Raw genomic sequence first — 23269 nt, 5'->3', positions numbered from 1 at the left:
CAGTTCGAAAGCACGTAAAAATGCAAGTAGAAAAATAGGGACCACTACGGTGGGAAGGTAACAGCGTTCCGTGCGCCTTTGGCGTCTAGTCATGCCGGCCACATGACCACGGAGACGTCCTCGGACAAGCGCTGGCTCTTCGGCTTTGTAATGGAGACGAGCACCGGCCCCTAGAGTCGGAAACGACTAGCACGCGTGTGCGGGGGAACCTTTACCTTTACCAGGGGTATATCAGGGGTCTACAACCCCCGGTCTGTGGACTGGTACCGGTGCCCCAGAATGCCAGCAACCAGTCCGCACAAACAAGCAAAGCCACATCTGTGAGATGCAGGCAGCACACAAAACCACGTCCCCTCCGGTCCACGGAAAAACCTCTCTCCACAGAACCGGTCCCTGGTGCCCAAAGGGTTGGGGACATCTGCTGTATATCATAGGAGATCTCCTATGTCCTCCTCCAGAAGGTTAGGAGGTTATATTCTGGCCCTAAGGTTACCCATCCCAATGAATAGCAGGAAGTATTTAAAACCACTATATTAATATATACTTTAAAAGATCACAAGAGTGAAGAAATAATCACAGTTTAATTCTGATGATTGATCAGTCAGAAAAAGGTTTATGGGTTTAATGGTTTTTCCCTTGAGAGAGATTCTATATATTGAGAGCTTATAGTGGAAAAGTTCCACAGATGTCGTGGTGATGGCATTTCATTTGATAACATGAACAAGTTTGTGGGCAAGTGTGTATGTACAGGTAGTCCCCAACCTATAAGCATTCATTCAGTGACTGTTCAGAGTTACAACAGCACTGAACAAATGGTGGCTATGACTGGTCCTCAACCTTCCAGCAATCCCAGCTATCTCACAATCATGGAATCATGATTGTGATTCCTGGCCACTTGACAACCAACTCGCAATCGTGTGATTGTCATTTGCAGCCTTCCCAGAATGTCAGTGGATAAGCTGACAGAGAAGGTCGCAAGTCGCTTAGGTCCCTCTCCCCCACGTGCAGACCCTTTCTAGACCCTTCTGTGTTTGTGCCCCGCTAGCCACTCACACATCATTGTGCACTCTTGTGCACTCTCCCCAAGCCTTGCCACGCCTCCCCTGCCCTTTACAACTGCATTGCTTAGGGACAGAAATTTTGGTCCCATTTTACATCATAAGTCGAGGACTACTTGTATGCAACATATTTTGGAAAGGGAAGACAAGCACCTATTCATGAGACTGCACATCAAGAGCTGAATGAGGTGAGTGAGGCATGAAGATATGTATGTATTACTCTGGCTACAGTTCTAAAATAAACACATGACTGTCCAAGTATATTGAAAATGTGTATTTCAAAAGATTCATGCTTTAAGGCTTGGTAAAAAAATTATTTGATTCTTTGTAGGTGCGGGATGATGTATACCACAATATCCTAACAAACAATCTTCCTAATCTCTTGGAGTATGGCAATATTACTGCATTAACCCATCTGTGGTACACTGGACAGATCACTAATTTTGAATACCTCACTCATTTGAATAAACATGCTGGCCGTTCCTTCAACGATCTCATGCAGTATCCAGTATTTCCCTTTATACTTTCCGACTATACTAGTGAAACATTGGACTTGAATGATCCATCTGTTTATAGGTAAAAATATTATGGCTTGCCTTTTAAAATGATTTACTAGATATATCACTTTCTGTCAAATTCACATAATGGTAGTGGGGAAAAAACCCATTAGACTGCATTTGTTGTCTTCCTTAAGTTCTGGAATTGACAAATTATAATATTGGTGTAATTTCAGAAATTTGATCAAACCAATAGCTGTACAGTCAAAGGAAAAGGAAGATCGTTACGTGGACACTTACAAGGTACTGAAATATTTCAGTTCATATCATTCATATTTATCATTGAAAAGGTATGAGAGACAGAGAGAACATGTTAAACCATGAAATTTGTCTTTGTTCTGCTAACTGCCTGTCTGATGATTCAAATGAGCAAAAGGGAATAAAATATTCAATATTCCTCCTCATTCTAGTTTTTGATAAGAGGTAATTGTCTTCTGAAATGATTGCAAGTTGTTGTGGGAGCTACTTTTCTTTGCTGCTAGAGCTTAGAGCCGTGGTGGGATTGAAATATGTGAACAACTGGTTCTCTGTGTGGATGTTGCTTCCGGAAGTCCATTCTGGGCCTGGGCAATTAAAAAAATTAGCTACCAGTTCTGCCAAAGTGGTGCAAACCAGCTGAATCCCACCACTGGCTTAGAGTCCAACCCATTTTGAGGCTGATGAGTTAGTTTCAATTAGTAGTACTGTTTGGTAGTACTATTACTAAGTAATCTGTGAAAATATCTGTATCTGGATCCGTACCAATCGGGTTTCAGGCCCAGGTACAGCACGGAGACGGCATTGGTCGCGCTGGTGGATGATCTCTGGCGGGCCCGAGATAGGGGTTATTCCTCTGTCCTGGTCCTATTAGACCTCTCAACGGCTTTTGATACCATTGAACATGGTATCTTGCTGTGACGTCTTGAGGGGTTGGGAGTGGGAGACACCGTTTTACGGTGGTTCTCCTACCTCTCGGGCCGTTCGCAGACGGTGTTGGCAGGGGGGCAGAGGTCAACCCCTAGGCCCCTTAGTTGTGGGGTGCCTCAGGGATCGGTACTCTCGCCCCTTCTGTTCAACATCTATATGAAGCCACTGGGTGAGATCATACGTGGTTTCGGGGTGAGGTATCATCAATATGCTGATGATACCCAGCTTTTCATCTCTACCCCGAACCAACCCAGCGATGCCCTCGACGTGTTGTCCCGTTGCCTGGAAGCGGTACGGATTTGGATGGGGAAGAACAGGCTCCAGCTCAACCCGGCCAAGACTGAGTGGCTTTACATACCGTCATCTCGTTTAGTCCAAGAGGTTCCATCTTTGGTTATGGGAGGAGAGGTGTTACCTCCCGTTGATAGGGCACGCAACTTAGGCGTCCTCCTGGATTCACGACTCAGTTTTGAAGATCATATAGCAGCCGTGGCCAAGGGGGCATTTGCCCAGGTTCGCCTGGTGCACCGGTTGCGCCCCTATCTGGACCGAGATGCCTTACGTACGGTCACTCACGCACTCGTTACCTCCCGTATAGACTACTGCAATGCTCTCTACATGGGGCTGCCCTTGAAGACCACCCGGAGGCTCCAGCTGGTGCAGAATGCGGCCGCGCGGGTAGTGATGGGAGCATCCCGATACTCCCATATTACACCCCTCCTGCGTGAGCTGCATTGGTTACAGGTTGCCCTCCGGGTAAGATTTAAGGTGCTGGTACTTACCTTTAAAGCCTTACATGGCCTAGGCCCGAGATATTTGCAGGACCGCCTGCTGCCGGGAACGACTTCCCATCGCCCAGTGCACTCACACAGAGAGGGCTTCCTCAGGGTGCCATCGGCTAGACAATGTCGGCTGGCGACCCCCAGGGGGAGGGCCTTCTCTGTGGGAGCGCCAGCCCTGTGGAACCAAGATGCCCTTGAGCTCCAGATGGCCCCGGATCTCCAGTCCTTTCGCCGCGGCCTTAAAACATTCCTTTTCCATCAGGCTGACCTGGACTGACGATAGGGATTTTTAAAATGTTTTTAAATTTTAATTTATTAATTTTAATTATTTTATAGGGGCTGTTAGTTTAATTCTTTTTAACTTTTGCATTGCTGTATTTTTATTGTTGTTAGCCGCCCTGAGTCCTTCGGGAGATAGGGCAGCATATAAGTCCGTACATACATACATACATACATAAATAATAAATAAATAATAAATAATAAATAATAAATGATTTATTTACTTAGCAGCTGAAGAAAACCTCTTCAGATTTCCTCTTTGAGATTGTCTTGAATGGAGTGCTCTTGGTCTGATGTCTTCACTGACACTGTTCATGGTCTCTCTAGTCCTGATGACATCCAATTTTTATATCTGAAGTTTTTCTCTTTTTTAATAGAAAGGAAATTGCTTTTTTAAACTTTTCATTTTTATCATGTTGATTGATAAATTGATTTTTAAGTTATCAATCCAAAGATAAGATTAAGTAATCAGTTCACTATATTGCTAATTTAAATAGCAGCACACGTTTAGTATTGCTGTACACAAGTATCACTTATGACCATTGAAGTTATGATGGACTTCCCCAAGGCTACTTATAACCTGCATTCAAAGTTCTGAAGATCTCCCCCTGCCCCTCCCTCCTGATCGCATTTGGGGCACTCGGCAACTGGCCTCCATTTATAGCCCTTTGCAGCGTCCTACAGTCACATGACCACAGCTTACAATGGTTTTTTTTGCCAGAAACCACAGTTTACTTCCAGTTTCCAGCAAAAAATGCCTATTACAGAGAATGGATTTGCTTAACAACCATAATGTTTGCTAAATGACCACAACAAAAAAGCTTGTAAAATTGGGCATGTTCTACGGCAAGGGTGTCAAACTGCCGGCCCATGGGCCGGACGTGTCACACAAAAGCCGCACCCACCCCATTGCCGGCAATGCAAAATAGTGCCAATATGCCGTGCGACATCACGTGATGTCGCGAGTTTGACATGTCTGGTCTACGGTGATCTGCTTAACAACCAGCATGACTTACAACCGTAATTTTGGGCTGAATTGCAGTTGTAAGTCAAGCAGTAATTGTATTAGAAATGGATCTCTTTTTTTTTTTTTTTTAAATTGTATTTTAACTTTGGAAATAAATAAATAAAATTTACAAAAACTGCATGTTTTTTTCCCTCTGTTCTTTTCTCCTGCAGTACCTAGAAGAAGAATATCGTAAAGGAGCTAGAGAAGATGATCCCATGCCTCCTGTACAACCTTATCACTATGGATCTCATTACTCAAATAGCGGAACAGTCCTTCACTTTCTGGTTAGACTGCCTCCCTTCACAAAGATGTTTTTAGCTTATCAAGGTACGTTTTCCTAGGTTGTTATTATTATTTAAATACTTTTAATTTCCTAGCTTTGAATGGGCGATAGACACAACACAGAACCAACAGACTATTGCAAATATTTATTTTGGTTTTTTTTTTTTTACAATCCTTAGAAATAGAAGTGCTGAAATGTATCCTGTGTGTCTGCACCAGTAAAAGTGTATACACATAAATAAAATACAGAGAATTAAATGTATTCACTGTTGATCACCAAAAGCTAAGTGTGTTATATTAATTTCTAATTAATTTAATATGGTTTCCTTTTCAGATCAGAGTTTTGATATTCCAGACAGAACTTTCCATTCTACTAAAACAACCTGGCGCCTTTCATCGTACGAATCCATGACTGATGTGAAGGAACTCATCCCAGAATTTTTTTATCTCCCTGAGTTTTTAGTTAACAGGGAAGGTATGCTTTAAAAAGACATTGCCGTATTTTTAGTAATCCATCCAGCATTCAATAATACTGAATGCTGCAATTGTTGAATTTTTGGCCCTCATTTGGTAGATTGCAGATGTAATGGGCAAGAAAAAAAAATACTTTATTCCAGTTGGCTCATGTGAGGGTGGTGAAAAGAAAAAGTGGAGATGGACATGTTTCATTTGGGAATCAGGTCTGGGTACAGGATGGAAACTACACTGGTTGCATTAGTTTGTTTGTTTATTTCCTGTCATTATTTTTACAACTAACTCAAGGTGAACATATTCAGCACACGTGTTCTTTTTCTTATTTTTTCCACAACTCTGTAAGGTAAGTTGGGCTGAGAGAGAATGACTGGCCTATAGTCACCCAACTGGCTTTCATGGCTAAGCTGGGACTGCAGTTTATGTCTCCTGTTTTCTAGCCGGTGCCTTGATCACTAGTCCCTTTGTTGATCATGCTATCATTTTGGGCCATCTGTGGAGGCTAGAGATTGGGGTATTGTGCTCCAATGGTTTTATTCCTTCCTTCTTTCCATTCCTTCAGTAGGTGTTTCTAATCCAAGGTTAGCAGTCTTGGCTCTTTTATGACTCGTGGACTTCATTCCCAGAATTCCTGAGCCAGCATGGCTGGCTCAGGAATTCTGGGAGTTGAAGTCCACGAGTCATAAAAGAGCCAAGATTGCCTACCCCTGTTCTAATCAGTGGTTGTAGGTAAGAAGAGGCTAGCTCAGATTAGCTCAGAGTGTTGCAGAGCTTGGTTCTCTCCACCCTAGGTTTTAATCTGAGTTACTGAAACAGGTCATTAATTAGTTTAGGGTGCAGTATCTTGTATATTGCCACCCACACAACGTAGTTAGCATCTTGCTTCAGTGCCTGAAGGCTATGATTGGGAAGTAACAAACTGAAGTTGAATCAAAGCAAGATGAAGTATTGTTCATTCACAAGGTTCTCTGGTAGCTCTGGTCTTATCTTTCAAGGAGTAGGTACTATCCTTCAGGGAAGCAGATCCATGAATCAGGAATACTTCTGGACTCAACTGTGGCTGAAAGGAAAAATGAGGATTATGACCCAAAGAGCTTTTACCCAGTTCCAACTAGTGTACCTATTACTGTTCTAGATGAAGTGGAACATTCACTCGTTCCCCACTACCATGAAGGAGTTGAGGCCAGAAGGAGGGGATTCTCTAAAATGGTCTCCATATTATGCCTCCCTGAATAAAAATGGTTCCAATGTTGCTTCCCTCTGGAAGCAAATTAAGACTAAATTCTGGTGAAATGCCAGTATTTATATTGCTCCAGTTAGTTGATTTTCATTTTTTTTATAATATTGTTATTATGCCATTATTGTGTATGTTTTAACTGTTTTCTATATACTCCTGGGAATCATATGATTGCAGTGATCCAGAAATCTAAAAAAAACAACAATGGATCTTCAACTGTCAGTAAACAAAACATATCTCAACTGTTGTGTTAAAATTTACTGTCTACTCATAGGTCAATAGCACCATTTTTATTGTTATTGAAAAACTTTGTTTAAAAGAAATAAATGGGTCTGTAATACATTCAGAATGTTTGGTTCATTCATAATAAACTGCAGTGTCATGGTTCTGACAAACAGAGAGGAATAAAACAGAACTTCCAAGGCTTGCAAATTCCTCAAAGAACATGTTTATTAGTTACAAAGTATCGGCATGTCAAAAATGAAACTAAGTCTGGAGATACGCATAGCAATTCCCCAATATAAAGTTTAAAAATCCCACTCCTAAAACAATACAAGCAACACATCTCGGCGGGCTTTTTACGCAAAGCCCAGCCTGCAGTCTCGGGAGCAGCTGATGACCTTGGTTCCCATGGGAGAAAAGATTATTTTGACTAGCGAAGCACCTGGGCAACCCCCCTCCCTCCATTCTATGTGGCAACCGAAAATGAGTAGGAAAAATGGCTGCAGCCATGCTCATTTGTAGAGTTGACATGCAGATTGGTGAAAAAGAAGCTTTCCTGGAGGAGGAGAGAAACAGGAGAAATGCACAAGTCCAAAATTCAAGTCAGATTTAAAGCTATATGAAAACTATGCAGTTGATTTAATCAATTGTCAATGTAAAATTTTGGAGAACAGAATCTTGTGACCACTGCTCTGAATTGATTTTTAAGAAATGTGGTGTGAACATGAAAATTAATTTTTACATTAGTTATTTAAATTTAAGCCAACTAATATAAATTATTTCTATTCTTAGGTTTTGATTTTGGGTTACGTCAGAATGGTGAAAGAGTAAACCACGTGAACCTCCCACCCTGGGCTCGAAATGACCCAAGATTATTTATCCTGATTCACCGTCAAGCTTTAGAGTCTGACCATGTTTCCCAAACCATCTGCCACTGGATTGATTTAGTATTTGGGTATAAACAAAAAGGCAAGGCCTCTGTTCAAGCTATTAATGTCTTTCATCCTGCCGTAAGTATCCTTTTTTAAAAACAAGACATTTGCCTTTCATTCAATGACAGTATCAGACCCAGCATGTTCGAGGGATCCAGGCTCATCTAAAATGTAATGTATTCCCATTCTTTAGGTGGACATTCCTGCTACAGAACAGCGTTACCTGTCTTCTATGTGTTCAGATACTTTATTAGGCTGCAACCAACCCATTACTATAGTCAGTGATTAGTTCAAAATTATCGCTGCTTGCTTTGCATTAAAAAGACAAAAGAAAACTGGGTATCAGCCGTATGTTGCTGAAGTTTATGAGTGATTTCTTGAGCTTTTTCTTGGCCTTCAGTAACGAATAGCAATCTTCCAGCTTCCCTTTTTAAGACGTGTTAGATAAAATTGGAATTATTGTATCAGTTCCTGTTTCAGAATCCAACAGGATACTAAAGATAGTAGAATTGAGGTTTGTGAAGAAGTCAGGTATAATCAGCAGAAACAATCTTGGTCCAGTTCCTAATAAATGTCATCCTTAGTCTAAGGCAGTGTTTTTTAATCTTGGCAGTTTTGGGATGTGTGGACTTGCAAGTCCCAAAAATCCCCACATCTTAAAAGTTGCCAAAGTTGAGAAACACTCCAAGGCATCCATAGCAGAATCAGTTCTAAAATAAGGCCAAGATGTTCACGTTAAAGGTGTAGATGGCTTCTGTGATGATAAAAATTAAAATATTTTAGACAGTGGCTAAATTATAGAAGGATCAAAGGTAAATTTGCAGAGGTTCAGAAGCTGGGAGATACGGGATGTTTCTTGTGTTAGTGTTTTATGTGTGGAACTTACCATTTTTTCCCTTCTGCTATCTGGATCTTTTTATTTTGGTGATAATTGAACCAAGAGGAAGTAAGGAGAACTTTTGTTAGCTTGGAGCTTTGGTGCTATTGTTTTGTCTCAACTGTATAGTATACTTGCTTAGCTGTTTAATTTCTTCATTGAAAACGTTTTATGTGTGCCAGCTCAATGTAATGTTTAAGGTTTTGGTCTAGAAATAGGGAGACTGTGAGTTCTGTTCCTCCCTTAGGCAGAGAAATCAATTGAATGCTTCTAGGGCAGTTATTCTCTCTCAGCCCAACCCACTTCAGAGGGTGCTTGTTGTGGGGAAAAATAGGAAGAGAAGGCATTTCTTAATACTACTGTGACTTTTAAAACCGAAAACATAAGTCTAATAACAGGAGTACAGATATATCCATGCCCTAAGAATGAATTCTTCTCGTATCCTTTCATGCACATATATGCTTGTACAGGTATGTAGATATAATTAGTTTCTGATTTACATTTTAGACGTATTTTGGAATGGACGTGTCAGCTGTTGAAGATCCAGTCCAAAGAAGAGCTCTGGAGACTATGATAAAAACATATGGGCAGACTCCTCGCCAGCTGTTCCACACTGCCCACGTCAGCAGATCGAAACCTATGGAAGGAGAGCTCCCTGCTGCAATGGGATTATTAGTGCAGTTTGCCTTCAGGGAAACAAGGGAGCATACGAAAGAGATCGTCTATCCGGTATGTTTCATAATGCTGCCCTATTTATTATGTAACAGAACTTCTTTTTGCAAAGTATTGCAGTGTAATAGATACACACCATACACGTACACCTATACGCTGGCTCACTATTTGTCTATCTGTCCATTTATCTCCCCCTGCTTTTTTAATGGTGGGAGGATATTGGGTGGAGAATATCTGTAGAGAAATCGATATTGTTTTTAAAGCTTTTGTTAAAACGTCTGTCAAGTCTGTGTTACCTAAGCTCCTCTTTTTTCTTTCAGTAAGCCTTTTTTTTCTGGATTGGAAGAGCATCAAGTAATTCTTCAGGCTTTAGATTCTTTGTTCATTTTATGCTCATATATATTTTTAAAAGAACAATTACCTGGGTCTCCCGACCGAGAAGTCAAGAACTACTAATTTTTTTAAAAAAGTTTAAAAGTAACATTGTCTCTTCAACTACTGTTACTCAGTTTCTTTAGAGATAAGTTTAATGAAATCACATTTTTAGCTCAAGATAAAGATAGCATTGTGATCCAGCTTTATTAAACCTCTAGACCTAGGTTAGATATAAAAATTCCAATCTGATAAATCATGGTGTACTCACCAGAGAACCCTCTAGATTAGGGGTGTCAAACTGCCGGCCTGCGGGCCTGATGAGTCATGCCAAAACCGCGCCCATCCCATTGCCGGCAATGGGGAAAAAGTCGCGATATGTCGCGACACGTCATCTGACGTTGCGAGTTTGACACCCGTGTATGCAACTTCCCTTCCCTTCTCATCTGTTTCTAGGGACATTTCCTTGGTTTCTGAATCTGTAGTTGCTTGGGACTCTGAATTGAGAAACTATTCTAGGAGCTTCCTCACACTTGGATGTGGGTTATGGGTGACCTTTCCCAAATCACTAAATAATTATTTAATAGATTGATGCTGTCAATTCTGAACCAGTAAAGAAGATTCCCTGTCCACCCCTCAATAAATGACATAAATTCCTGCCCCAAAGAATCAAGATAAAAGCAGTATATTAATTGGATTACTTAAGTTAAACTAATTCAACTAAATTAATTAAAATTATTTACAGGTAGTCAATTGTTCCCCAGTTGCATTTGGCAGCCTTGGTGGAGCAGTGGGCTAATGCCTCCTTAAGTAACACCAGCTGCCTGCAATTAGTGCAGGTTCGCATCCCACCAGGCTCAAGGTTGACTCAGCCTTCCATCCTTCCGAGGTAGGTAAAGTGAGGACCCAGATTGTTGGGGGCAATAAGCTGACTTGGGGGGGGCAAAAGCCCTAATAAGCAGGCATATACATAGAATGAAGGCTATTGCTAAGCACATTGATTTGTGCTTTAGATTATAAGCCGCCCTGAGTCTTCGGAGAAGGGTGGGATATAAATGGGATTAAAAAAAATTCTTACCTCCATGCAGAGTTATACTGTGACTTTGACTTACACAAATATAAGAACATCCTTCTTTGCTTCCTTCCAGTAGAAACGGGGGTGGGGTGGGTGGGGTGAAGTTAGAGTAAGAGATAACTGAGGTGGAAAGAGCAGAAAAGAGAAAGTGGAGAAATAAAACTGGAGGGAAATGAGAGGCAAAGACAATTGGACAGCAGAGAAAGAGTATAGATTTAAATGCACCAAGCAACCATGATGGTGTAGTTATCTATACCAATTATTTTGTCTTCAGTAGCTTCTTTTACGCAAATCAGCCAATTTAAGATGGCTACTAGGACTGTGCAGCTCATCAGAATGCAAGGTAAAAAGGCACTTTGGAATGGATGGGGACACAGTTGCTGCAGCTGTCTCTAACCTTTTCTCTCGGATCACATGGCTGCCTTTGGCATTTGGGCTCTGTGCCAGGGAAAGGCATATCTGATAAGGAGTTAGAAACAGGTGCTGCATTAGCCCCTTGCAAGAGGGGGGGGCACGTTTTTTGCTTTCTAATGAGATGCACTATGCAGTCCTAATAACCACCCTCCAGTTCACAAGTAAGTGTTTGGGATTAACAATTTCATTAGAAATAAAATCACGTTAAACCTGGTTTTAAAAAAAATGTTTTAAAATGGCACCACTGACTGCTGTTTTGTGTTGTTTTTGTTTTAGAGTCCTTTACCTTGGATCCGAGGCTTAAAATGGGGGGAGTACGTAGGATCTCCCAGTGCCCCTGATCCAGTGGTCTGCTTTAGCCAGCCACATGGAGAAAGATTTGGCTCCTTGCAAGCTTTACCGACTAGAGCAATTTGTGGTTTGTCCCGAAAATTCTGCCTTCTGATGATCTATAGCAAAGAGCAAGGTAAGCACTCTAGTTACACAGTCCTTGCAGAAACATTGGAAACCAGAGTTCATAAAAGGCCAAATTATCCTTTTTGTCCATTGGTTCAGTCATCCAAAAATGACAAATAAGTTATTGGGGCCCATGCTGTATATTACTGGGTAGTGTAATTGCTGTAGAGGTCTTAAATTGGGTGGAAGGCTTGTGAAATGGCTCCCATGCAAGCTATAGCCATTCTGATGACAACTGTAGAAACATCCACAATGAAATGGCTCCGCTCTGCTTCATGTTGAAATTACTGCCCTAAGGTAGCTTCCTGGCTGACACATGTTTTGGATCCCACAGAAATCAATTACTGTATAAATAATGTAGTTCTATTTATTATGGACCCATTATGCAACAAAAACAAATGAGGAAATTTAAGGACTCCAACATTTTTTCTTGTTACGACAAGCTCATTGCTTCAGATTTTACCATAGAGAAAATAGAAAGCATTTCTTCTGATGAAGACCACATTATGTAAGGCTTTAATAGGTTTGTAAAACAGAAGGTTCCCAGTTGTTAAAATAACAGTGATTTTAACAGTAAAAGAATAGGTTCCAGTGTTTGCCTTTTTAATAATAATAATAAAATAATAATAATAATAATAATAATAATAATAATAACAACAACAACAACAACAACAACAACAACAACAATAATAATAATAATAATAATAATAATAATAATAATAATAATAATAATAATACATGATAGAATATCTTGAAATGTCAACTGAATTTCACTATCATTGCAGGTGTTAGAAGCATGCATAGTACAGATATCCAGTGGTCAGCCATTCTGAGTTGGGGATATGCAGATAATATTTTAAGATTAAAAAGCAAGCAAAGTGAACCTCCAGTAAACTTTATACAGAGCTCACAGTTTCACCAGGTAAGACCTGTTAATTCTCTTCTGCTCAACTAACTTAGTATTTAGAGGAGGGGGGAAAGGGGGAGGAAGCAATCCTAACAGCATCTTAACAAATAAAGTCTGCTTTAGATGTATTGATCCTAGTCTAATAAGTCACTGTTTTATCAAACTGAGAATGAACCTTATAACTTTGCTACAAGGTCCCTTCTAAACGTTAAACATTATGTCATAATCCATAATTTAATTTCTTAATAATGGAAACTATTAAGTCTATTTAAGTGTTATTATAGTACAATATAGAAAGAAAACAGAAGGCAATCCATACAGTTACAATTAATCATCAGTAGGATGTGAGCTTTTATGATTTTGAGCTTGTTTAATCAAATACATTAAAGGGTGAATGTTCCTAGTTGCAAACAAAGAGCCAGCTGCTGTTTTTCCTGCTTCTCATCGATCACACTATTCATAAGTGTTTTTGCTACCTTGTCCACGCAATTGTAGAATTTAGGTGTATACCTGATCTTATGGCCTCTGGTCCAGGCAAATTAATACCACAATAAACTGCTCTTATATTCATGCTACTCCCTGACTTTCTTAAATCTGAGTTTGCTTTTGATCCTATCTCTACAGATGAAGTTGCTACTTTATGGTTATTATATTATCAGACTTAGGGAATCACTGCTCACTTCAATAGTCATCAGAAAATGGTTCTGTCTGAATTAACTGGAGAGTTTGGGCAAAATACTTAATTCTAGAGTCCAGTTGCATGTATTGTATACATTGTACATGCATTATATCAAAAGCTTGAGCTGCAGAGTTTAGAGTTGCCGTTTTCCCTCTGTTACTTAGAAAGCTTATTTCCAGCACTCTTAGGTTTCTTGTGTAGTTTGCTACATGACACAGAGTAACTACAGTAGGAGAAAGTTTAATTCTATATGTGAGTCAATGCGTGTAGATTTGCAACCTAATTGATTATTGTAAGTGTGACTGTGGCCTTTTTTCAGTGGAAGAATGGAATGAGTTCAAGAGCAAAACAGCTGAAGAACTAAAAAACAGGAAGTGTTTTTCTTTAAAAGTGTCTGTTTTTAATATAATCCCCTTTGGCAGTCCTTGAGATGAACAGCAGATAAAGCATAAATACTGTTTAAATGTCTCACCTTTTTTTGTATATAAGGTAACAAGTTGTGCCTGGGTGCCAGACAGCTGTCAACTTTTTACTGGGAGTAAATGTGGAGTTATCACAGCGTATATGAACAGATTCACTAGTTGCACTGTAAGTATATAAAATTGAAGCTATAACTACTTACAGTTGCAAGAAAAAGTATGTGAACCCTTTGGGATTACGTGGAGTTTTGCATGAATTGGCCATAAAATGTGTTCTAAACGTCATGTAAGTCACAACAATAGAAAAACACAGTCTGCTTAAAATAATACTACACAAACATTAGCTGTTGTCATGTTTTAATTGAACATAACATGTAAACATTCACAGTGCAGGGTGGAAAAAGTATGTGAACCACTAGCCTAATGTTGACACATCTACAATAAGGAAAACATTAAACAAGAATGGAGTACATGGGAGGACACCACGGAGGAAGCCATTGCTGTCCAAAAAAAATATTGCAGCACGTTTGAAGTTTGCAAAAGAGCACCTGGATGTTCCACAGCACTACTGGCAAAATATACTGTGGACAGATGAAACCAAAATTGAGTTGTTTGGGAAAAACACACAACACTATGTGTGGAGAAAAAAAGGCACAGCACACCAACATCAAAACCTCATCCCTACTGTAAAACATGGCGGAGGGAGCATCATGGTTTGGGGCTGCTTTGCTGCCTCAGGGCCTGGACGGATTGTTGTCATTGATGGGTAAATGAATTCCAGAGTTTATCAGGACATTTTGCAGGAAAACATACGACCATCTGTCCGCCAACTGAAGCTCCGCAGAGGATGGGTGATGCAACAGGACAATGACCCAAAGCATACAAGTAATTCAACAAAACAATGGCTTCAACAGAAGAGAATACGCCTTCTGGAGTGGCCCAGTCAGAGTCCTGACCTCAACCCGATTGAAATGCTGTGGCATGACCTTAAGAGAGCGATTCACACCAGACATCCCAAGAATATTGCTACACTGAAACAGTTTTGTGCAGAGGAGTGGTCCAAAATTACTCCAGATCGTTGTGCAGGTCTGATCTGCAACTACAGGAAACGTTTGGTTGAGGTTATTGCTGCCAAAGGAGGGTCAACCAGTTATTAAGTCCAAAGGTTCACATACTTTTTCCACCCTGCACTGTGAATGTTTCCATCTTATGTTCAATTAAAACATGACAACAGCTAATGTTTGTGTAGTATTTTAAGCAGACTGTGTTTTTCTATTGTTGTGACTTACATGACGTTTAGAGCGCATTTTATGGCCAATTCATGCAAAACTCCACGTAATCCCAAAGGGTTCACATACTTTTTCTTGCAACTGTAACTGTCTCTTAACTTTCAAGTATTTTGGTTCTTATCTATTACCCTGAAAATAAGCAAACCTATGGGCTACATGGTACTCAGTTCCATTTTGCAGACCCCAAAACCTTCCAGGATCATGTTTGTTTGTTTTTCTTTATTTATTATCATCTAGATTTATATGACTGCATGATCAGTACATAACTCAGGATGGCTAAAAACAGTAAAATAAACACAACAATCATTATAAACAATTAGAATCAAGTTTTGCCCGTAGCAAAATTTAGCAAAATAGTCATTACGCCACAATCCCAATGCTAACATCCAGAGTTTGCTTGAAGAGACTGGTGTTTACTGCTTTAAAAAGGCTGGTTGGCAAGATTAAGGTCATCCCAAGCTCAAGGGTATGTTGTTCCAAAGAGCAGGTATCACGACAGAGAAGTCATGCTTCCTGGGTTGCATTAGATGGCACTGTTTAATAGAGGGGATTAGTGGTATAACAACTGCCAGACCGGTCAGTCCACACAAAAAAAACATGAAGGGCTTAATAGGTGATAATCAACATCTTGAATTGTACCTGGAGTTTTAGTGGAAACTAGTGAAATTCCTTGTGGAGAGGTATTACAGTATCTAGGTGAATTGAAGCATCCATGTCACTGTATTTTAGGTTAGCTGCAACTTTCAGACGATCTTCAAGAGCAGCACCATCTAGAGTGTGTTGCAATAATCCGAACAGGATGTCTGACAAAGCATGAGTGACAGTGAATAGAGCCTCCTGATCTAGGTATAGACCCAATTGGCACACAAGATGGATTTGTGCAAAGATCCTCTAGCCAAGGCTGTCATCTCCTCCTTGGGTAGGAGCCAGGAATCTAAAAACAGCCCTGAGTTGTGCATCAGTGTAACCACAATCAAATCCAAAGGTGGTAAATTCTCAGGTCAGGGCTAAGTCGTAATTATCTATAGCAATTCAGTCTTGTCAGGATTGACATGTTTTGCTCCATTTAGGCAGTGGAGGGGAAGCTTTGTAGCCTGTTTGTTTCCTTTATGGGCTCTTGATTGTATCTTTTAAATCAGAGGTCCCCGACCTTTTGGGCACCAGGGACCAGTTCCGTGGAAAAAGGTTTTTTCCGTGGATCGGAGGGGGTGTGGTTTTGCATGCTGCCTGCATCCTGCGGATGGGGCTTTGCTTGTTTGTGCGGACTGGTTGCTGGCATGCCACGGCCCGTTACTGGTCCACAGACTGGGGGTTGGGGACCCCTGTTTTAAATGGTATATAAATGGAGTTTATCGCTATCTTGATACCTGTTGATAGCTTATCTGTTCAAATAGCAAGCTTCCAGGTAGGAAACAAACAATTAGAATTGCATCTTTTTTAGCAGACAATACACCCATAAGCAGGAAACATCACTAGATAAACCATTAGGGAAGAGACAATATTCTAATCAAAGAACTGTCAAGGAAGAAACACAGCCCCCACCAAGACTAGCAGAGCAACCCCCACTTTCTCTTCTATTGATGATGTCATCTAGCTTGATAATGAAACATCTATAAGAAGGCCAGCCAAGCTCAGAGCATACCAAAAATCGAGCGGTTCAGTTCTGAGCTACGTGTATCTCTTCTATGGTGCATCTAGAGTCCATTTTAATAAATGGGGTTTCACTCCTGATTATTTCATTGAAAGCCATAAAATTCTCTATCAACTGAAGTCACACTTTGGGTTTTCATCTTAGGGGGAATTCCCCAGCCAGGTTTTGGTTATACATATCAAAGGGATTTTGTCAGTTTAAGTAATTGTTCTCTGATTTAGAAATGAGACGATCCTTATATGAATTTGTATCCAAGATATGTTGTTATTAAGAAATTTTTAAAATATCTTTACATCTATTTTTTTAAAAAATCTCCTTATTCCTCTGGTTAAGCAGCTTGTTGGGTGATTCTGCAATCTGAAAGTAATACTTTCATAATAGCAGTACTGTTTCAGAGTAAATTATTGCAACACAGATTTTGCTTTGGTTTGTAAACAAGTTCAGTCATATGAGATAAATGAGAACATTTGTGTCACTGCTCTTCAGTTGTAGACCTTAGGTTGCCTTCCTCAGGAGCCTCACACTCTGGTCCCTATAGCAGTAGTCCCCGACCTTTCCAGCTCAATGGACTGGCGGGGGAGGAGAGGGGATGGGGGTTTGGGGGACCCCTGATACAGAGTGTAGCTAATACCATGAGAAGTGGCCATATGATATGACAATATGTTCAGTAAGGTCTGTTTAGGTTCCTCTTCTAAAATGAATATTTATTTAGAGTAACTGAGATTCTGTACAGAGTAATAAATAAGGAAAAACATGTCAGCTACGTGCACTAATTAGTGAACATGGTCTAAACACCTCTTACTGCCCTTCTTATCTATAAAAGGTAGGTCAGATGCTGAAACACTGTTTTCAATGTACAATTTGAGTGTGCATTATTTGCCCAAAATTATTTTGCAGCATAAGAAACCTTGGGATTTAGTATATTAACGAGTTTTTAAAGTCTAGCAGCTTTCCTTCTGGAATTCCAACAAGACAATGCTGTACCTGGCATATCAAAGCTATTGTCTATCACCTCAGTTTTCATTATCAGCTTATTTTATTACATTCCTGCATCTTAATTAGCTCTCTCACGTTTAAGAGAGGAAGGAGGAAAAAATAAAAAGAACAGCATGCGGTAAAAGTTACTGATTTTGCACACCATTTGGTTTCAACTATCGAAATATATTTAGGATATATCTGCTCACGAATTACTCAAGTAACAATATGTGCTGTAAAATGAGCAGCTATTTAGAGCTTTCCCCTGTGCTAATAACAATGTGAAAGATCTAAATGAGCTTACTTTTCACAGTTAATGCCATAGCAGCAATTGTTTGTCAATCAAGCACTCAGTTTTAAAGAAAAGCTTGAATTGAGACATAAGCAGTCTTGGCTTTCTGTTTTTGTAACTGAAATTGAGAAAAACAGTTCTATAAGACAAAAATGATTAAGATGCAGGACTTGTCAATCAGACAAATCGGCAGTTTGGGACCCAAGCACTATGTGATGGAGTGAGGTCCCGTTCTTGCTCCAGCTCCTGCCAACCTAAGCAGTTCAAAAGCATCCAAATGCAGTTGGATAAAGAGGTACCCCTTCAGTGGGAAGGTAGCAGTGTTCCGTGCCCCTTGGCATTTAGTCATGCTGGCCACATGACCATGGTAGTGTCTTTGGACAATGCTGGCTCCCTCAGCTAAGAAACAGAGAAGATCACTGCCTCCAGAGTCAGACACAACTAGACAGGGGAAACCTTCACCTTTCAGGACAAAAATAATGAAATAGCACTTGTTGAATCAGTAAAATAACGAATGAAACAGCTGTATCTTCAAATCTAGTCTCAAGTTTGACTTGTAATACACTACTTTTGTTCCCTCCTTCTGGTAAATTTATGGTTGTCTGTTTCCCTTTGCAGCCCTCTGAAATTGACATGGAGTCTCAGATGCATCTATATGGACACACTGCAGAGATCACCAGCTTGCTAGTCTGCAAACCCTATAGCATCATGATAAGTGTGAGCAAAGATGGAACCTGTATCATATGGGATTTGAACAGGTATAAACATTTTTAAATCACACTCCTTACTACCATGTTTCCCTGAAATTAAGACCCAGTCTTATAATTTTTTTGCCTCCAAAAGAGGCACTAGGTCTTAATTTTGGAGAATGTCTTACCTTAGGACCACCACAGCCAGGCCTCCCACACCCCGACACCTGTCGCACCGCTGCTTGACTTCTGCAGCCGCTTGCCACCACTTGCAGCCGGACACCATATGGCGCATTGCGCCATTGCTGTTACTCATGGCAGGAGGCCGCATGGTGCTTTGCCCCGTTTCAGCAGCTTGAGGCAGGGCACTGCCTGGCTCTTTGGGCCATTTCCCTTGCAGAAATAAGTGCCATGTGGCCTCTTGCTGCAAGCAACAGAAGTGGCCTGAAGTGCGTGAGCAGTGGAAGTGACCCAAAGCGCCATCTGGCCTCCTACCAGGAGCAGTGGCAACGGCACAATGCACCACATGGCATCCGGCCACAAGTGGCGGCAAGAGGCCACAGAAGAAGTCAGGTAGCGGTGCAACAGGTGTCGGGAGTGTGGGAGGCCTGGCTGTGCTGGTCCTACTGGTAAGGTAAGTGGGTGCGGGGTGCGTGGGGCAGCTTCACCCCCCTATCCCCACCCTAGCTTGATTTTTAGGGGTGCACCTCACCCCAAAACTAGGGCTTAGTTTTGGAGTAGGGCTTATATTAGGCCCACCCCCCAAAATCAAGCTATGGCTTACTATCGGGCTGAGTCTAACTTTCAGGGAAACACAGTATATCGAATGTCCCCAATTTCTGAATTATAATGAAGGTTGAATTGCTCCATTTTATAAAATCACCAGTAAGATTGCTTAAGCTGTGTATTTTGCCCCTTCTACACACTGATAACAAGTAATAAGATATTCCAATATTACTATTGGAAATAAGGATTTAAAGCATTACTTTAAACATTACAACATGCTATTAATAATTGATTCTTTGAGAGTGATTCTTTGAACAACCAAATCATTTTTGCAGGCTCTGCTATGTGCAAAGTCTTGCTGGGCACAAAAGTCCTGTTACGGCAGTGTCTGCTAGTGAAACAACAGGGGACATTGCAACTGTTTGTGATTCAGGTAGGTGTCTTATCAAGTGGAAGCTATGCAAACTAGCAACATCAAGTCTATGAGGTTAATGTTATACGATTTTTCAGAGAATTGCAAAGGAAATAGTAAGAAGTTAAATCCTTATCTTAACTTCAGTCAGGATATGCAAGCTTTTCAATTGTGCAGAAATCTCCATTGGTCAGAATAAAAATGTAACTTGATTCCCAACTATACTGCGAACAAGTTAACTAAACAACTTAATTTCCAGTAGTAACTTCAGGTGGATGAGGGTCTATAAGTGAAACTGGCTTACCTGATAGCCCCTCATTTGTCTTAAAAGTGTATAGTAAATAAGCTGGGTAGATGGTTTAGAATTTGAAGAATGGTTGCTGTACTTGTCATCAATCTAGGGCAGGGGTGGGTAACTATGGCAACTTTACAACCTGCAGACTTTGACTCCCAGAATTCCTGAGGCAACTGTACTCTGGGAGTTGAAGTCCATAGGTCATAAAGTTGCCATGGTTGCCCACCCCTGGTCTAGAGCCTGGGTGACTGGCTAGCCAGTTAACATATCAGAAAGTAAATTGGCATACAAGAGAATCAGAAGATAGTTTAAGGTCCAGCACATTGTTGAAGCAGGTTGCTGTTATTACAAATTGAGAAGGGAATTAAATATCACTGGAGGGCTTCTTCCTGTAATGGATTCTTGGGTTGTGATTAATGAATACTTATGAAAAGCCAATATATGTCAGACTGAACTTTCTGGCACCACTTAGTTGGTGCACCAAGGGAGTTCTTAGCCTATCAAGGACTTTCCTAACAGCCCTAAAAGGAATAGAAAGAAAGATGTTTTGACCCCTAAGCCCAGAAATACATAACTTAACAAACCATGCGCAAGTCCTTAAATGCAAAGTGGAACTATGCAGTCTTATATAGTTTTAATGGGAAACTGACTTATTAAACCAATGAAACCACAATTCTAAAATAGGGTTTGTTGGGAAAAGAAAAAATTAGGAAAAAACAATAGGGAAATGAACATACAAAGAAATTCCAGCTAAAATCACTACAAATAATCTAGCCAAAGAAATTAAATTTTATTTGCTTCAATAAGTTGATGGGTTTCAGTGCACATTCAGCACGTGTTACACAACGGATTATTGGAGAAGTTTCTCTTAATTTTCTGCTCAAAAATTTCTTTTTCTCAAGCACAATCCTCAGTTTCAAATAATAAGGGTGATTATGGAAAGACAGTCCCTTTGGGCAGATTGTCGGCTGCTTTGCCCAAACATAAAAATGCTTTGATACTTGAAAGCCTGGATTTAGTCAGCAAATCAGAAATGATTGAAGAGCTAAACTACTTTCCTAATGATCCTTGGTGAAATTATAAAATACAGTCTTAATTTTTCCCAATTGTGTCACTAAATAAATGGGTTATACTGGGGAGACTTTTAGGATGAAATAAAATCTGAATTCAGTCGTGTCAGCGGGTAGTCAATTTACCAGATCCTTTTGGAGGCACCATTTCATACTAAAAGCTAAGGATTTCCTTGACAAACAGATGAATTTAGATTCATCATATGTCAGTTCAATTTAGGTTATCAGTAACAAGGTTAAGATAGGAGCTTAGAGCCAGATGCTGTCTGGATTCAATCACTGACCTGTGACTTCCTATAATGATGCATTTATGAATTTATACAATTATCTCTCCACAAATAAACCTTTTTTTGGAGTTAGGTTTGTGTAAGAAATACATATACAATATACAGTACTTTCAATACTTAAATATATTAAATAAAACGATAGAGCCATACAACTTATAACATTCTCTTGTTGAAAACAAACATAGCTCCAACATATTTTTAATGGAGGCAAGATGTTTGTTGTTTATTTATGCGTAGTTTCTGAAATCTGGGTTTCATTCAGACAGCTTCCAAAGCTCATTCATCAAAATCCAGGGTGGGAAGAGCAAAAAGTGTTTTCCCCGCATTACCTTCTCTTCAACTGCTGCAGTTTGTAGATCCTTTGAAAGCTCTCTTTTCTCCCAATTTATGCTCCTCAACAGATGAAACAGCCGCAGCCCATTTTCTCCTCTTTCACTTCTGGCTCACTGATCTGCGCTTGTAAACTGCTGGTCCCCTTTTGTAATATCCTCCTCCCTGCAGCTTAATGGGCAGTACCCGCTCCCATTGTAAGGATCAGGGCAGATGGTCAGAGCTTTTGTTGAAGGCTTATGTCCTCCAGGTACCATTGCTCTCCCTTCAAGAGGCAAGAGCAAAGAAAGCATCGAAAAAAACAGGAACATCATTCAGGCTTCATAAAGGGTCTGAAGCAGTTTCCATGCTTTGCATTTAGCATATATTTGCATCAAACTGGCAGGCCTGTTCAGCAAGGACCTCTGTTGTCTAAGTGACTCCACTGGAGGTCCTAATTTGCACTTTTGGAAACGATGTGCTAAGCCAGAGTGTTGTTTGTTTGGTTATGATTTGTAAACCACATCTTTAGAGTATTATGTCTGAACCAGGACTGTATGATTTATTCAGTGAAATGCAGTGTTGTTAAAATAAACAACAGCTTAGCACAAGGTGTTAATCTAATCTCTTTTCCCAACAGTAGTTGGTCATAAATTACTGTAAAGCTAATCAAAGCAAGTCTACCACGATCAAGCTGCTATTGGTATTCCCTTTAGAAATACTCTTTCCTGTTCTGAAAAAAGCCTGTTCTTTATTTATATACTGACTTATTGGATCGGGATCCTAGAGCTTCTCAAGGCTTTGAATTCTCTGTTTGATTTGGACCCAGGGTTGACATTCTCTTGATGGGGCCTTTTATTCTCTATGAAGGAGTCTCATAGAGTGTTGCATAGATAAGAATACGATATGTGGGCTCCAAAAATCCAGTTTACCACTAGATGGTAGTGGAATTATATTTTTTTTTTATTGAAAAGTTTTAACATACAATTTTTCCCTTAAAAAATCCCCCCTCCCCCCCCTTCTCCCTCCCCCCCTTCCTCTCCCCCCTCCCCCCCTCCCCCCCGACTTCCCAGAGCTAAGTACAAGGTATATATATAAAAAAAACAATCATAAACAACCATATACTAACAACCATAAACTCTAAAATCTATCACTCTCTAGCTTATATAGGATAAAACAAACCTTAGTAATATTAAATATATATAAATATATATATAAAAAAAAAACTAATATAGAAAAAAAAATAAAGAAAGAAGACTTATTCAAATATAAAACTTCTTAACCCTATACTTATTCTGAGTAAACTCAAGCCATTTTCTCCCTTTCATAATATAGCGTTCCTGCGAGTAATCTTTCAAATAGGCCGAAATCTTCACCATTTCGACCAAGTCGAAAACCTTTAAAATCCACTCTTCTATGGTCGGCAGTTCCTCTTTCCAGTACTATCCTATCAAAAGTCTTGCTGCCGTAATTAAATTCAACATCAACTTAGTATATTCCATCAGATTTTTATCCAAAAAACCTTAACCTTTTTGCAAGTCTACCATATATAAAAATATGTAAATATATTACGTCTTTATCACCGCACCTCCATCATTTAGGCTAATAATTCAGATACATGCTTAGCTTTTTAAAATCTAAATACCATCTATAAAACATTTTGTAAAA

General features: G+C 40.0%; 1 protein-coding gene across 1 annotated transcript in view; it reads left to right on the top strand.

Annotated features, from left to right (window-relative positions):
• The window catches only part of LYST (lysosomal trafficking regulator), a 100476-nt gene that overhangs the window by 64807 nt on the left and 12400 nt on the right, over window positions 1-23269 (top strand). Inside the window, exons 40-50 of the mRNA XM_081314041.1 lie at window positions 1390-1634; window positions 1792-1858; window positions 4762-4918; window positions 5208-5348; window positions 7596-7813; window positions 9120-9341; window positions 11422-11611; window positions 12387-12523; window positions 13677-13775; window positions 18432-18571; window positions 19564-19661. Of these exons, the coding sequence (XP_081170167.1) occupies window positions 1390-1634; window positions 1792-1858; window positions 4762-4918; window positions 5208-5348; window positions 7596-7813; window positions 9120-9341; window positions 11422-11611; window positions 12387-12523; window positions 13677-13775; window positions 18432-18571; window positions 19564-19661 (1714 nt within the window). The remainder of the gene's footprint in view (window positions 1-1389; window positions 1635-1791; window positions 1859-4761; window positions 4919-5207; window positions 5349-7595; window positions 7814-9119; window positions 9342-11421; window positions 11612-12386; window positions 12524-13676; window positions 13776-18431; window positions 18572-19563; window positions 19662-23269) is intronic.

This window comes from Vipera berus (genome assembly GCF_964194415.1).
Source record: "Vipera berus genome assembly, chromosome: 1".
NCBI classification, from domain to species: Eukaryota; Metazoa; Chordata; class Lepidosauria; order Squamata; family Viperidae; genus Vipera; species Vipera berus.
Note: the sequence above shows the minus strand (reverse complement) of the source record. Positions and strands in the feature narration are given on the sequence as shown.